This window comes from Dreissena polymorpha, chromosome 7 (genome assembly GCF_020536995.1).
Source record: "Dreissena polymorpha isolate Duluth1 chromosome 7, UMN_Dpol_1.0, whole genome shotgun sequence".
NCBI lineage: Eukaryota > Metazoa > Mollusca > Bivalvia > Myida > Dreissenidae > Dreissena > Dreissena polymorpha.
In genome coordinates this window covers 74,347,743-74,362,544 of record NC_068361.1, presented here as the reverse complement: position 1 = coordinate 74,362,544, position 14,802 = coordinate 74,347,743, and the positions used below count along the sequence as shown (strand labels likewise).

Genomic DNA, 14,802 nt, shown 5'->3' with positions numbered 1-14,802 from the left:
CACTGATGGACATGTTTAACACCTAAATTGGGAAGACTGTAATAAATAACCACATGAAAATACACAACAAACAATACAATATGACATGATTAGTAAAGAATATATCCACATTTTGAGCACTATTGAAATACTGAACCAGGATGAATAAATATTATTAAATTAAGTTAAATATACAAAAATTAAGGCATTATTAATTTTTTAAGTCCCTAGAACTTATAAGGAATACTCATTTTGAACATTAAACAATCACATATATGATATTGTTTCAATGATTTCTAATCAAATAATAACTGTTATACTGAGAAAACAAAAATATTTTATATCAAATTAATGTTTTTCACGCGTATACTATACTCAAAACTGTTTTAAGTGGCAGTAACCTTTGAATTAAAGCGATAAATTAAAATTAAAAGAATAGCCTGTCCTTAATGAAAACACGGACAGTGCAATCACGGAAAAGAACAGTAAAACAATTAACGCAATGACATTTACCCGGGCCCCTGGTTTATGACACCTAACAATGGATATTGACACATCAGTATTGGCAACCTCCTTGGAGCAGACGGAGAGGGGACACATGGCTTCTGCACTGACAGTGCGTGATTACAAAAATACTGGTTTTGGGGTGGCGATTTTGGGGATTTTACGTTTTATTTATATAACGACGACTAGCCGAAATATTGGCGAGGCGGCGGCCTCCCCTGCCTCCCCATTACCTACGCCCCTGTATTAATCAGTTCTGTGGCGTTTTGGAACAATAGTGAACAAGGGACAACATTGTCACAAAACCAGGTTTTCAGTTGAAAAAAGTCTGATAAAGGGAGACAATTCAAAATGTGTATTGTCAACCCCCTTGTGTAAAATTGACCTTGATTTCAATTAGAAAACAAGGGCTGTTTGTAAAACATGCATGCCCCCCATATGGGCTGTCAGTTGTAGTGGAATCCATTGTGTGAATACGTTTTTGTCACTGTGACATTGACCTTTGACCTAGTGACCTGAAAATCAATAGGGGTCATCTGCCAGTCATGATCAAAGTTCCTATGAAGTTTCATGATCCTAGACGTAAGCATTCTTGAGTTATTATCCGGAAACCATTTTACTGTTTCGAGTCACTGCGACCTTGACCTTTGACCTAGTGACCTGAAATCAATAGGGGTCATCTGCCAGTCATGATCAATGTTCCTATGAAATTTCATGAACCTAGTTGTAAGAATTCTTGAGTTATCATCCGGAAACCATTTTACTGTTTCGAGTCACTGTCATCTTGACCTTTGACCTAGTGACCTGAAAATCAATAGGGGTCATCTGCCAGTCATGATCAATGTACCTATGAAGTTTCATGATCCTAGGCCTAAGCGTTCTTGAGTTATCATCCGGAAACCATTTTACTATTTCAAGTCACTGTGACTTTGACCTAGTGACCTGAAAATCAATAGGGGTCATCTGCCAGTCACGATCAATGTACCTATGAAGTTTCATGATATCAACGTAATTCTTTCGCACAACACACCGTCTTATGTTGGTGAACAAATGTGCCAAATGATATTAACATCTGACAATGAACGACAAAGTTATGGCCCGGACAAGCTAATTTATGGCCATTTTTTACCTTCAAACTCAAATTGTGACCTTGACCTTGGAGATATCGACGTAATTCTTTCGCGCAACACACCGTCTAATGATGGTGAACAAATGTGCCAAATGATTTTAAAATCTGACAATGAACGACAGAGTTATGGCCCGGACAAGCTTGTTCCGCTTTCCAGCACGCCAGCCCGCCGACATTCGCCAATCTAATAACCAGTTTTTTTCTTCGAAAAACCTGGTTAAAAACTGCATAGAACTCCTTTTGCAAACTTCATGCCATATTAGTGTTTTATACAGGAAGGAAAAAGGGCGTGGTGCAAAATTTCAAAAAAGGGCACTTTAGCGCGCGACATCCATAAAAAGGGCACAAATATATCTGTATAGTGACTTAATAACAAGCTTTGTTACACACAAACATTGTATGTTTAGTTTTGAGATTTATTGTTGAATAATTAAACCAACAAAATCCAGAATGTATATTTTATTATGTGTTTTTATATTTTCATGTAGTAACAAAAAACAAGATTAAACACCATAGGATAATATCTGTTACAAACTATAGCTTTTCAAAGATGTCTTAGAATACTGTTAAATGAGTTACCCTCTTAAACAATTATTTATATTTAAAACGTTACACACATTGCACAAACAAGTCCTTTATATGCATCTTAACTGGAGATTCACAAACACTAACACTTTGTTGAATAGTCAGAAAGTTCTGCGTAATGACATTGTTTTCATGACCACGTGTTGTATTGTGTACATTTTATTTCGCAAAAAGTGTAACTAGGAACGGCGCCGTACTGTCTTTTGTTCATTGTCAATTAATTAAATACACGTTAATTGGTCTCCGATATAAACTTGTTTTGCTTACAAAGCAATTTGCATCAATTTCTAATTTACGTTTCGTCGAAAGTGGAATGCCAAAATCGGAAAGCGTACGTTGCGACATTCTAAACACGAATGATAAGTGGTACAAGTTCAATATTTTTGTAAAATTCATATCTGTGTTTGCCAATTAACATATTTTGACAAGTTACAAACGGGTCATAATGTTCTGAATTGAACCAATGGTGCAGGCCTACTACTGTTACAACAATTAACAACTTTTGACCAAACAGGGTCCAAGACGGGGTATGAACTTCTTTGCCGACATTCACACGTTATTGTAATCAAAACATCGTGACAATAAACAAGCACGTGCTCCAATTAAGCGCGGTCTGCCTAACCGTGAACAGCAAACGTGTTAAGATTGTCGTCTGCTATAATTCATCAACACACATCTACTGTGAGCCTACGCCAATTGTATTGGATAGGAGGTGAAGCGTTATTTTAATCGACAGCTTTAATATGAGCCTGCGCCAATTGTATTGGATAGGAGGCGGAGCGTTATTTTAATCGACAGCTTTAATATGTCACGGGTTGCTATTTTCGGCGTATGGCCAATTTTCAGGTTGTACAGTGGACGTCATGGGGTTTTGTAATCGGCGTATGGAAACAATTATCGGGCGTAATATACGGCCGTACGCCGCTTAGTGCAAGCCCTGTAAATTAATATTATTTTATTTGCATTAAATTGAAATCAAATCAATATTTTACAGATACAACTGGTGTTTTTTTTTTAATTTAATTACGCGTAAAAATAAATGTTTTGATATAACTGAATTATGCATGAAATGCACAATTTCCACGTGAATAACATCGAGGTTTTCATCAAGTCTCCTAAGTAACTGTGCACGATTGTATCCGGACCGATAAGTGTTACAAAGCCACTGAAATTATCGATTGATATTGACACATGGTTATTCACGCATGGCGTACTCACAACCGCGCGAATCTTCGCTGATAATAGTCGGCTTAGAAGCTTGGTAAAGAGGCAATTAAGATGTTATCAATAAGGTCGCGCACGGCGGAAAACAGGACGGCGGCCTTTGAAAAGGGCAGCGTGGCGCTGATTTGCTTTGAAAGGGGCAGCGAGGCGCTTCAAAAAAGCGGCGTGGCGCCGCGCCACGCTAAAACGGCCTGGATAAAACACTACATATGCATATTATATGTTTTTCAAACTGTTTTGTTTCTGGACATGTACATGTAGCAATTTACTTGATAGAATGACCATTATTCTGCTACCATGTTTTCATGAGGTTTAGAAAGTTTATTTGTGTATTTGTCAAGGCTTTTTGGTATTTTGGTTATTTGCCCTCTATATTAGAGTCTTTACATAACTTCTATCATGTAGGACACAATTCCAAATAGAACAGTTTGATCGGCTACTAAAGTGCTTTAAGCCCACGCAAATTTGTTTTAGATTTATCTAATAAATGTTCAAATAATCTAAAAAATGATAATTACTTTGAAAACAAGAGGGCCTGAAAGTCCCAAAGTTGCTCACCTGAGATAAAAAGAAATGACCTGTTCTTTGCGCAGGTTAATGTAAGATAGCTTTGTTCCCAATAGTTAAAGTACACATAGAAACTGATCCCGATTGAAACTCTTCCAAAAATTACTAAGTTGAGAATCATCAAACATACCGGTATAAAAAAATGGAATCATCTTCATCTCTGTTCTTTAATTAACTATCTTAGATGTTGGTAAATTTCCCAAATGTTCATTTCTAGAAACTATCTTCAATGTCCAAAATATTAATTAATTACAAGTGACACAGATTCTTTAAGCAGTAAAAATTTAGTTTTCGGGATGCTGATAAGCCCAGTGCAGCATGTTTTATACACCCTCAGGCTAGAAGGACATTGGCCAATAGTCAACATCCAATAATATACTTCAATACATCTTTTCTGGGCTCATCTCAACTTTAATTGGCTTTTGCATAGTCTAAGAGGAGTGTTGAGATTTTGATTGCTGGGCTCAACACTAACAGTTGTCCTAATGCCCCTGGCAAGTAAAAGTTGGGTTCGGGCAAGTTATTTTACAATCTAGTTGTCCGCCCAGGCAAGTGCAAAAAAGAATAAAGAGCATTTAATTTAGACTGTTATTAGACTTATATTGCTGTTATCATTTTGTTAAATGTGCAAAAATAAAAAGGTTTTGTGGTGTATTATTTGATATTTATTAAAAATTATGAGGTTTACAGTTAATGTGATATTTCATGTTTGGGCAAGTGGCTTCACGTTCAGGGCAAGTACATTTTCAAAGTACTTGCCTGGGAGGGCAAGTTGGTTTTTAGCATAGGTGCAACGCACCTATGCTTTAGGTATATACGACATTTCGAAAACCCACATCGACCGGTTGACCATTATGAAGCCTTACCTGATCAAAAATCAGACAAAATATCTATTTAATTTAGTATATGGTAATTCTTACAATTTCTTTTTGGAAACGTTTTTCTAACGTTTTCTTCCAAGAATATTGCTTACACCGTTTTAAGTGAATTTTTCTAAGACCGTTTTACGTGAAAAAACCTTCTAAGAAACTAAAACAAATTCCGTTCGTAAAACGATTCTGTTCTTGTTGATAGTGACCTCACACCTAATTTCTATTTCCTTTGTTTACCATTCTATACATAGATGGTGACGTCACTACGTTATTGTCAGTAAGACCGGTGTGACACAATGTTTGTTCACTGTTCTGTGGGAGGTCAAATGTTTACATAACTGAATTCATAAGGCCCTGGTTTAAGGATATGTAACATTTCATCGGTTAATTATAAATAGAAATAGAAAACACATATTCTCAGCAGGAAGTGGGGCATAAAGCACTTTTATTCTTTGAAAATGTGTAAAAAATGGCGGAGTACGATGAATGTTTTCTGATTTATGACATGGGTTCTGACCTGCCTTTCTATGGATTTGATGAAGTAGAGTTTGAAAGTAATAAAGATGTGTTAATTTAAGTTAAAATGATTTACTTTGAGCCAGAAATTAACGTTACGAGTAGAGCTAACGGTTTAAATGTGGCATCGGATTTAATGGATTCGCGCGAATTCTGGACGAGTGTTGTGTCTGTAAAATATTAAATGGAAAGCTGTTAATGTATCAAGTCGGAAAAGAAAACGGATGGTTGCATAATGGTATGCGTGAAATAATGTAATTCTACGTATTTATTTACATAGTTATGTCATTTTGTAACCATTCACATTCGTCACTATTTGGAATTCCCGTTTCTAAAAATAGAACAATTTGGTAACAAGGGGGGCGACTCGTGATGTCAGCAATCGTTAAGGTTACAATATACTAAATAATCGAGTCATGAAGCTGTACTCTCTAAACAAATCATCATATTTTCCTCGAAGGCATGTTATACACTTTAGACTGTTGTTCTGGTTTTATCGTTTGGAGATATTGATAGGGTAAGCATAGGTGTTCACTACTAAATCTCTGAAATAGGATAAAGTTGGAGATTAAAGTAAAAAATGGCACTGCAAAAGGTAACAATCCACTAGAAAACGGCCGAAAAAAAGGCGCAAAAACAGTCGATTTTGATTTGAGTCGAATTCTTTTTTGGTTTGAACATGACATATCTTTTTTATTGCTTAAATCGATTCAGCTAAGAATGCCGTCAAGAAAAGGTATGGTTTTGGGGGTCTTTATGTGCAAAATGTTGTATTTATTTGCGCTCAAAGTTGTCGCTTTTACATCGAAACATATAAGGAAACTATTTAGTATATTTTGACCTAAACATTTAATTCAGCAGCAACTTCCCTGTATCTTGCAACTATGCTTTCAGCGCCATCGGCGCTCTCGTTAGGTTAATGTTGAGCCCTGGATTGACAGATAAGGATCTAAGACAAGGCATTTCAGCCCCTCCCTCTGTGACTCCTCAGCTTAGACAAAGGAAACATGACAATTAACTAAAATTCATGCATAACAAGGGCTGTTTGTAAAACATGCATGCCCCCCATATGGGCTGTCCGTTGTAGTGGCAGCCATTGTGTGAATACGATTTCTGTCACTGTGACCTTGACCTTTGACCTAGTGACCTGAAAATCAATAGGGGTCATCTGCGAGTCACGATCAATGTACCTATGAAGTGTCATGATCCTAGGCAAAACCGTTCTTGAGTTATCATCCGAAAATCATTTTACTATTTCGGGTCACCGTGACCTTGAACTTTGACCTTGTGACCTCAAAATCAATAGGGGTCATCTGCAAGTCATTATCAATCTACCTATGAAATTTCATGATCCTAGGCGTATGCGTTCTTGAGTTATCATCCGAAAACAATTATACTATTTCGGGTCACCGTGACCTTGACCTTTGACCTAGTGACCTCAAAATCAATAGGGGTCATCTGCGAGTCATGATCAATCTACCTATGAAGTTTCATGATCCTAGGCGTATGCGTTCTTAAGTTATCATCCGGAAACCATTTTACTATTTCGGGTCACCGTGACCTTGACCTTTGACCTAGTGACCTCAAAATCAATAGGGGTCATCTGCAAGTCATGATCAATCTACCCATGAAGTTTCATGATCCTAGGCGTATGCGTTCTTGAGTTATCATTCAAAAACTATTTTACTATTTCTGGTCACCGTGACCTTGACCTTTGACCTAGTGATCCTCAAAATCAATAGGGGTCATCTACAAGTCATGATCCATATACCTATGAAGTTTCATGGTCCTAGGCCCAAGCGTTCTTGAGTTATCGTCTGACAACCACCTGGTGGACGGACCGACAGACCGACCGACAGACCGACATGAGCAAAGCAATATACCCCCTCTTCTTCGAAGGGGGGCATAAAAATAAGAGTCAAAATAATAAAAAAAAACAAATAGCATATTCATGTTCCTCTAACAAAATTCTTCATTTTGAGTATAAACATGACATATATTGGTTATAAGATGACAGACTTGTGTCATTAATTAGTTACTGGCAGTTGAGACATTAAACATCATCTTAACTCAGAAAGAAATGAATTACAGTATGTTCACAAAGTATATACGCATGTAATTGCAAAAAAATGACAACCTATAGTGAAAAAGATGCATGAAAATGATCAGCATTATGTCTCCTTTATGGATGGTCATTATCTACTGCACTAAATATATACAGGTAAGCCAGTGTATTTTACTGAAGTCAAGGTTGCCATGGAAACAGTTTCATAGCACAGTAGTTTGCTGAGATTATTGGTTTTCCCAATCCAATTGACATGACGCCTTATCAGTGATCGCTCCCCCCACTTAATCACGTGGCTCAGCGGGATGAAAACCTAAACAAGCTAACACCAAAATGGCTTCTTTGCCTATAGACTGCATATAGATTTACGCGATATTCCGGATAATTTTATGGACTTGTTTAACACCATATTACACTGCAAATGCAAAAAATATACTGATTAAAAAGAACATCAGCTATTTATAACGGGTAAATCGGTACATTAAACACACTCTCAAACGCTTGCGCGCTTACCGAAATCGAACCCGTTATTACGTGTCATGGTGGTATTTGCAATAAATTAACACTTCACCGGTATGAACCCGTGTTATTAACAAAATTATTACCGAAACATTCCCCCCTTCCCGTGTATTTGACACGAAATAGCGCTTTATAACTGGGAATTCAGTGAAGTTTTACGCGCTTTCTGACGCCGGGTGGGTACCTCAATCCCACATGTTATTGCGTATAAAAGTGATATTAATAATATTAAACATTGCTAATGGGACATTTATCAATCACTATAATTGAAAGTGCAAGACAGCACAATAAGTTTGGTCATTGTCATATATAAAGTAGCGCTGTATGAAGGGGAATTCAGTAAAGCTACCTGTATCAGACGATGGCGCAGGTACCGACTTCTCCAAAGTTAGGCATTTATTGGTTATATCAGTAATAACAAATCTTATTATGTGGAATTTATCGATTCGATTCTAGTAAAATAGAAACATATTATCGTTTTCACTTGTTTCTGACACACACAAAACTCGATTTATAACGGGGATTTCGTTAAGTTACGCAAAGTTGGTACCAATCTTCTCTATAATTCTACAAGCACACGTGATATAATTCATACTTAATAATGCGTAGTTATTTCTAACATAACAATTCCAGTTTTTTAAATAAATAAATGCTCCATAAGGGTGATCTCGGTAATTATACACATTGAAGCTTCCACTTGCTCTTGTCAAGACCGCATTTCCGCGTTTGAAATTGTATATATTTAATTAATCTAACTTATGGATACCGAATGTCAGAGTTACATAAAACCTATTCACACCGTTTTTGCCTTATTTCATTTCCGCTTTTTTTGCGGACAAATCAAACGAAACTCGTTGAACAAAATGAGAACTAGGCATTCGATCTCAAAGGTGGATTAAAAGCGTTCATTGGTGACATCACATGTCTGCACATGTGTAGATACCGTTTTTAATATAATATATCACGTGTCACCTTCTAATAACATGTATAATGGCAATAAAGTGCATTACTATCAGAGTAATAAAACACAGCACAAATTAGGCTTCATGCTGGGTTTTATTTCTCTTTAAGTAATGCAGATGAACCTCGCTTCTGTATATTAATGACCTAGTAACTGATAAAACTATTTTTTAAAAACGTGAAATATTATGTGATAATCAGATCGATAACATAAACTATTAAAACCTGCTAGTATATCCGATAAAAATATATTGTAATTGTCTTTGACAGTGTTGACATTCAGTTGTTCGTGGTGACGACCGCATGCATTTATACATCTCTTACACTTCTCAAGATCTCTTTTCGGCTTTGGAAACGATATAAATTAAATGTCACCAACTAATCTTTCAGGATATCGATTGTCCGAGTTACATAGTCCCCAACGACACCGTTTAACCATTTTAATCGTTTTTTTAAAGAGGAAAACAAAAGAAACTCGTTGGAATAAAAGTGAACCTAAAAATGTAGCTTGTCTAGAAAATGGCGGACAGGTCGTTGCTAACGAGTGCGCCCGATTAATCGATGGCTGATTGGTGGATCAATTCTAGTGGGCGGAGCGATCATAGATAAGGCGTCATGTCAATTGATCTTAGAAGATGTTCAATCAATACACCAAAACACAGTAGGTTAACTTGGCTTATCATTCAAGATCAAAGCAGGTATGTGTATTATACACATACCTGATCAAAGATAAGGCTCTACAGTGCATTAGTACATGCACAGTTATTTTATGACATAGAAACAATAGAAACAACAATTGCATGCAAACTACTGTCTTTATGTACACCACATTTTATGAAGGCAGTGCCAGGTTTTTAAAAGGGAGTTAACTATTAGAAAGTATGAACAGGTTATCTTTCATTAACATTATGGCTTTTCAGAACTAGACTGTTCACATGTCTACACCATATACATATACACTATATACATATAGAGAAAACTGCCCCACCCCCTGGCAGCCATGTTTTCCACCCAGTATGACTGTAACAGGGTATTCACTCTAACACTAATCCTTTTAACAATACTAACCCAATCAAGACTGAGAGAAGTTCAGTGTGAGAGATACTTAGTGATGTATGAGTGAGTTCAATTACTAACAGTGCATGCTTTTATTGTGAGATGATTTCATGGTCATCTATATAATTTTAAATTTTAACTAAACATTTGGTCAGTTGTTTGTAAAACCTTGTAAGAGGTAGTTGGCTTTTTCCAATTGCCAATTTTTACAAGTCTTGAGGTCACTGGTGAGTGCATTATTCTATGTTTTTATTTAATTGTATTTCTTGAATTACATTGTATTGCATATTATTTTATATAATTTTATTTTCTTGAATTGTAATTGTATTGTATTGCATATTATTATGTATTACAATGAATTATTTAAATTGTTATTATAATTGTCATTTGTTAATTATAATATGATTCTCATTCATGTTTCAGGCCATCATTTACATCATTTATACTTTATGGTATTAAAAGCTTGGAACGTTAAACCCAGGTTCTATGTAGGCGTTTCCGATCGCCAAAATCGCCAAAGGCGATTGAATCTTTCAGCTGGCGATTAAAGTTTAAAATGTGAATGAAAATGGCGATTGCAAAAAACCCTGATATTTCTCTATAAGTATATAATATTCCCTACTTTTAAAGAGAACTCTGTACCGATTTCCACATGTAATCGCCATAAAAGCTCCAGGTGGTAATAGATAGTCCACTGATAAGAGATAACCGGATGCCCTTATCGTATATTCAAGCCACATAACACAGTCATGTATGCTGACAGATGCATCACGGAAAATTTTCGGGTAACTTTCCAGTTGCCAAACTGTGATATGTAACGTCCAATCAGTTACGAGAATGTTTATGGAGGCGGAGTTATATAGCGATTATTATTTTTGATTGACGTCGGTCACAGAGTAAGCGTTTATCGCAGGTTTATTAACAATGAATCACGTGATATAAAACCGGTAAATAAAGCAGTACATTAAAGGCGGTTTTGGGCATCATCATCACACCTATTTACCGTACTGTAAACAATCATTAATTATGAGAAGTTAATTGCAATTGGTGAGCAGTGTAAATTTACTTACGGCGAGTAAGTTGTGAAAAACAAAACCGTTAATAATTTGATGCGGTAACAAATTAAATCCAGTGCATGTATATTTTATCATGTCTATTTGTAGAACTGATTTACACCGTTTTTCTACAGCCATGTGATAATAACTATTCACTATGCATTAATACCGGTATGCCATGTAGAACCCGTGTTATAAGAAAGAGCGCGAAATTATTGCTGTCGTCTGCAATGCCAAGTTCTACGCATGCAAAGCATGCTTTTTTAAAAACAGAAGATGTGTATCTAAATATAGCCTTGCCGCTCAGTACATGCAGTATTTAAGACTTACAAATTTACCGGTACGTTTGAATAAATTATATATTGCAACTATGGAAAAATATGTCCATTCAAGAATACATTGCAGTAAATGTATTTTTCAAGAATCAAGAAGCACCAGACTACGGCAAAAATTATTGGGAGAAGGGGGGGGGGGGGCAAATAGGAGTTACGTAAGACCCACCCAATCAAAGACCGGGGCATATCTGAAAGTTCTATCATTGTATACCGTTTATGCCAGTGCATGAAAATAAATATAAATGAAAAATAAAAACATGAAATTATTTGATTTCACGTAACAAATAATGTATTTAAATGCTAAATGCGACTTCATTGATAATTTAATACAGTCATTATTGATACCTATAGATTCGTGATAATGATTATGTCGTTCATTGAGCAAATAAGGTTATAATGTGGGTAGTCATCGTAGTGCTGAAATTTGGCTACTAATTTTTTTTCCTTAGCGCCAACCTAGAGGTTGCGTTATAAACTCAAACCCCGGCTACATGACCATTTTCGAATTCGTCCGAGATATCTATAAAATACATGTTTAGAAAAAAAATTATGATGATTATAGGCAAAAAATGTGACTTCTAGAGTGTTCCCAAGCTTTTTTTACTATATAAATATAAGGAAAATGACCCCCCAGCCCATGGCGACCATGTTTTTTTACCAATCCAAACCATTTTCGAACTCAACCGGCATATCCAGAAAACACATGTTCTGACATTTCATGAAGATTGGACCGAAAATGTGACTTCTAGAGTGTTCACATGTTTTCACTATTTACATATAGAGAAAACTGCCCCGCCCCTGGTGGCCATGTTTTTTCACCGATCTGGACCATTTTCGAACTCATCCGAGATATCAATAAAACCAATGTTTTGACCAAGTTTCATGATGATTGGGCAAAAATTGTGACTTCTAGAGTGTTCACAAGGTTTCTCTATAGCCATATCAGGAATACTTCCCCACCCCCTGGCGGCCATGTTTTTCAAGGGACAGGAACCATTTTTTAACTCAACCAACATATCATTTAGACAAACATTTTGACAAAGTTACATGAAGATTGGGAATCAAATGTGACTTCTACAGTGTTCACAAGGTTTTTCTTTTTTTTGACCTAGTGACCTAGTTTTTGACCCAGCATGACCCAGTTTCGAACTCAGTCGAGGTATTAATGGGACAAATGTTCTGACCAAGTTTCATGAAGATCGGACAATAAATGTGGCCTCTGGAGTGGTCACAACTCAAAATGTTGACGCAACACGACGCACAACGGACGACGGACAAAAGGCGATCACAAAAGCTCACCATGAAAACGTTCTGCTCAGGTGAGCTAAAAAGAAAGAAACCAAAGAAAAATTTGCTATGAAAATTGACTTGCCCGAGGGGATATGTTCTTAAGGAAATCAGCCAAGCCCCATTGTTTTAACCTGGCACTGGCAACTGGGCATTAGCTTAAAAAAAACACCTGAATTGTACCAATTGAGAAAGAGAGGATAAGAAGAAAGGCTCAATTTAATAAAGATTGGAACATGTAGACAGACCTTTATCATCATTATATCTCAAACAATTGATAAGCGTATGCTCAAATGGATTTTGTTGGAGTCTTTTTACTTAAAGATATGGTATTAAACAAAAAAGGTTCCACCATCTATACAAAGAAGTATCTGGTGAAAATAGGCACAAGAGAACCGGTCTTATATACATTGTTATTTTAAAACTCCTACCAAATCTCTTAGTGGTTCAACACAGTTGTACAACTTTGCTTAATGTGGCCTGTGGAGTGTTAACATGGCTTTTCTAAGAATAGATCTGGTGACCTAGTTTTTACCAGATCTCTGAAGTGGTTAAACACATTTTTACAATGTTATTTAATGTAGCCTCTATAGTGTTAAGAAGATTTTTCTAAGAATCGATCTGGTTTACCAAGTCTTGGAAGCACATGGCCCAGATTCGAACTGTCCACATAAACATCTGTCCAAGTTTCCTAAAGATTGAGTCATAAATGGAGCCTCTAGAGTGTTAACAAGATTTTTCTAAGAATCAATCTAATTTACCAAGTCTTGGAAGCACATGGCCCAGATTCCAACTGTGCACATAAACATCAGTCAAAGTTTCCTAAAGATTGAGTCATAAATGTGGCCTCTGGATGGGTCTAATTTTTCTACGCTTCAACATGGTGACCTCGTTTGTGGAAGCATGCAACCAAATTTAAAACTCATCCTAGATACTGTTGAAATTTGCAAGTTTCATCATGATTTCATCAAACAAGTGACCATAAGAGTGGTAAAAATGTTTAACAACTATTTGATCAGGTGAATCAGTTTTATGACGCACTTGACCCAGATTCGACCTTGACCTAGATATTATCAAGGTAACCATTCTGTCCAAGTTTCATCAAGATTGAGCCATAGGTCTGGCCACTAGAGTGGTAATACGGTTTTCTATGATTTAACCTTGTAACCTAGTTTTTAGACGCAAAAGACCCATATTAAAACTCGGACCAGATATTTTCAAGATCAAAAGGACAAATTGTTATCAAGATTAGATGAAAGATCTGGCCTAAAGCTGACAATGCACTGACATGACAACCCACAACGTCAGAGGGAGATCACAACAGCTCACCCTGAGCACTTCTTGCTAAGGTGAGCTAAAAACATCATACTATGAACGCAGGAGCAAAATGGTACATGCCAAGCGGTTTTGAGGTACTTAACAGTTGAATAAGTTTAACATGAAAGCGTATGCAACCTTTACCAGACATTCTTCTCTGTGCCTGCAAGGCGGTTTGACATTTTAAGTTTCGACGACATCTTTCTCTGGAAAAGAAAAAACATAAAACATATAACAAACTGATGCCTTGAAATATTTAACAATCATTTGATTTAGCTGACATGAAAGCATTTGAATATATATATTCATTATTCCTTAAGATATTTACTTTTTTTCAATAAATAATTATTGAGCAAATTCATTTGTTATCAATGTTACAAATAAACAGTATTGAACTGTCCATGGTAACCATTTGACTTCGTGTTTTGTATAAATTCTTTTATTTAAAAAAAAAACAAAGTTCATATTAATTTTATAAATACCTGGAACTAAAAATTACAAATAAAACTTGTGATGGTCTACTAGGTTTATAAATTAATGTTTTTCATGATTGTGTATGTTGCAATCATGTTATTGTATGCAACATGATACTGGTATTTACATAAATCCATACCTGTACAATATTTATAATTACAGTAGATATTTATATTGTACTTAACACAAGATATTAAGTTTGAATATTGAAATATTATAATTTTTCTAGTTTCCCATACTATGGTAAATGTTCAGTCCAGAAGAATTATTATTACAGTATACAATTAAAAGAGGCTTGTTCAGATTGTTGAAATGACATTTTCCATTTTTTTGGCAGATTCTTAAAATAAAAAGAACA

General features: G+C 35.9%; 1 protein-coding gene across 5 annotated transcripts in view; it reads right to left on the bottom strand.

Moving 5' to 3' along the window:
* Window positions 1–14,802, bottom strand: part of LOC127839043 (kynurenine--oxoglutarate transaminase 3-like) — a 62,625-nt gene that overhangs the window by 39,536 nt on the left and 8,287 nt on the right. For all 5 annotated transcript variants that reach the window (XR_008030124.1, XM_052367199.1, XM_052367201.1 and 2 more), the window contains one exon: window positions 14,115–14,176. Coding sequence is in view for 4 of the 5 variants with exons in the window: in XM_052367199.1 (XP_052223159.1) it covers window positions 14,115–14,176 (62 nt within the window). In the remaining variant the exon portion in view is untranslated. The remainder of the gene's footprint in view (window positions 1–14,114; window positions 14,177–14,802) is intronic.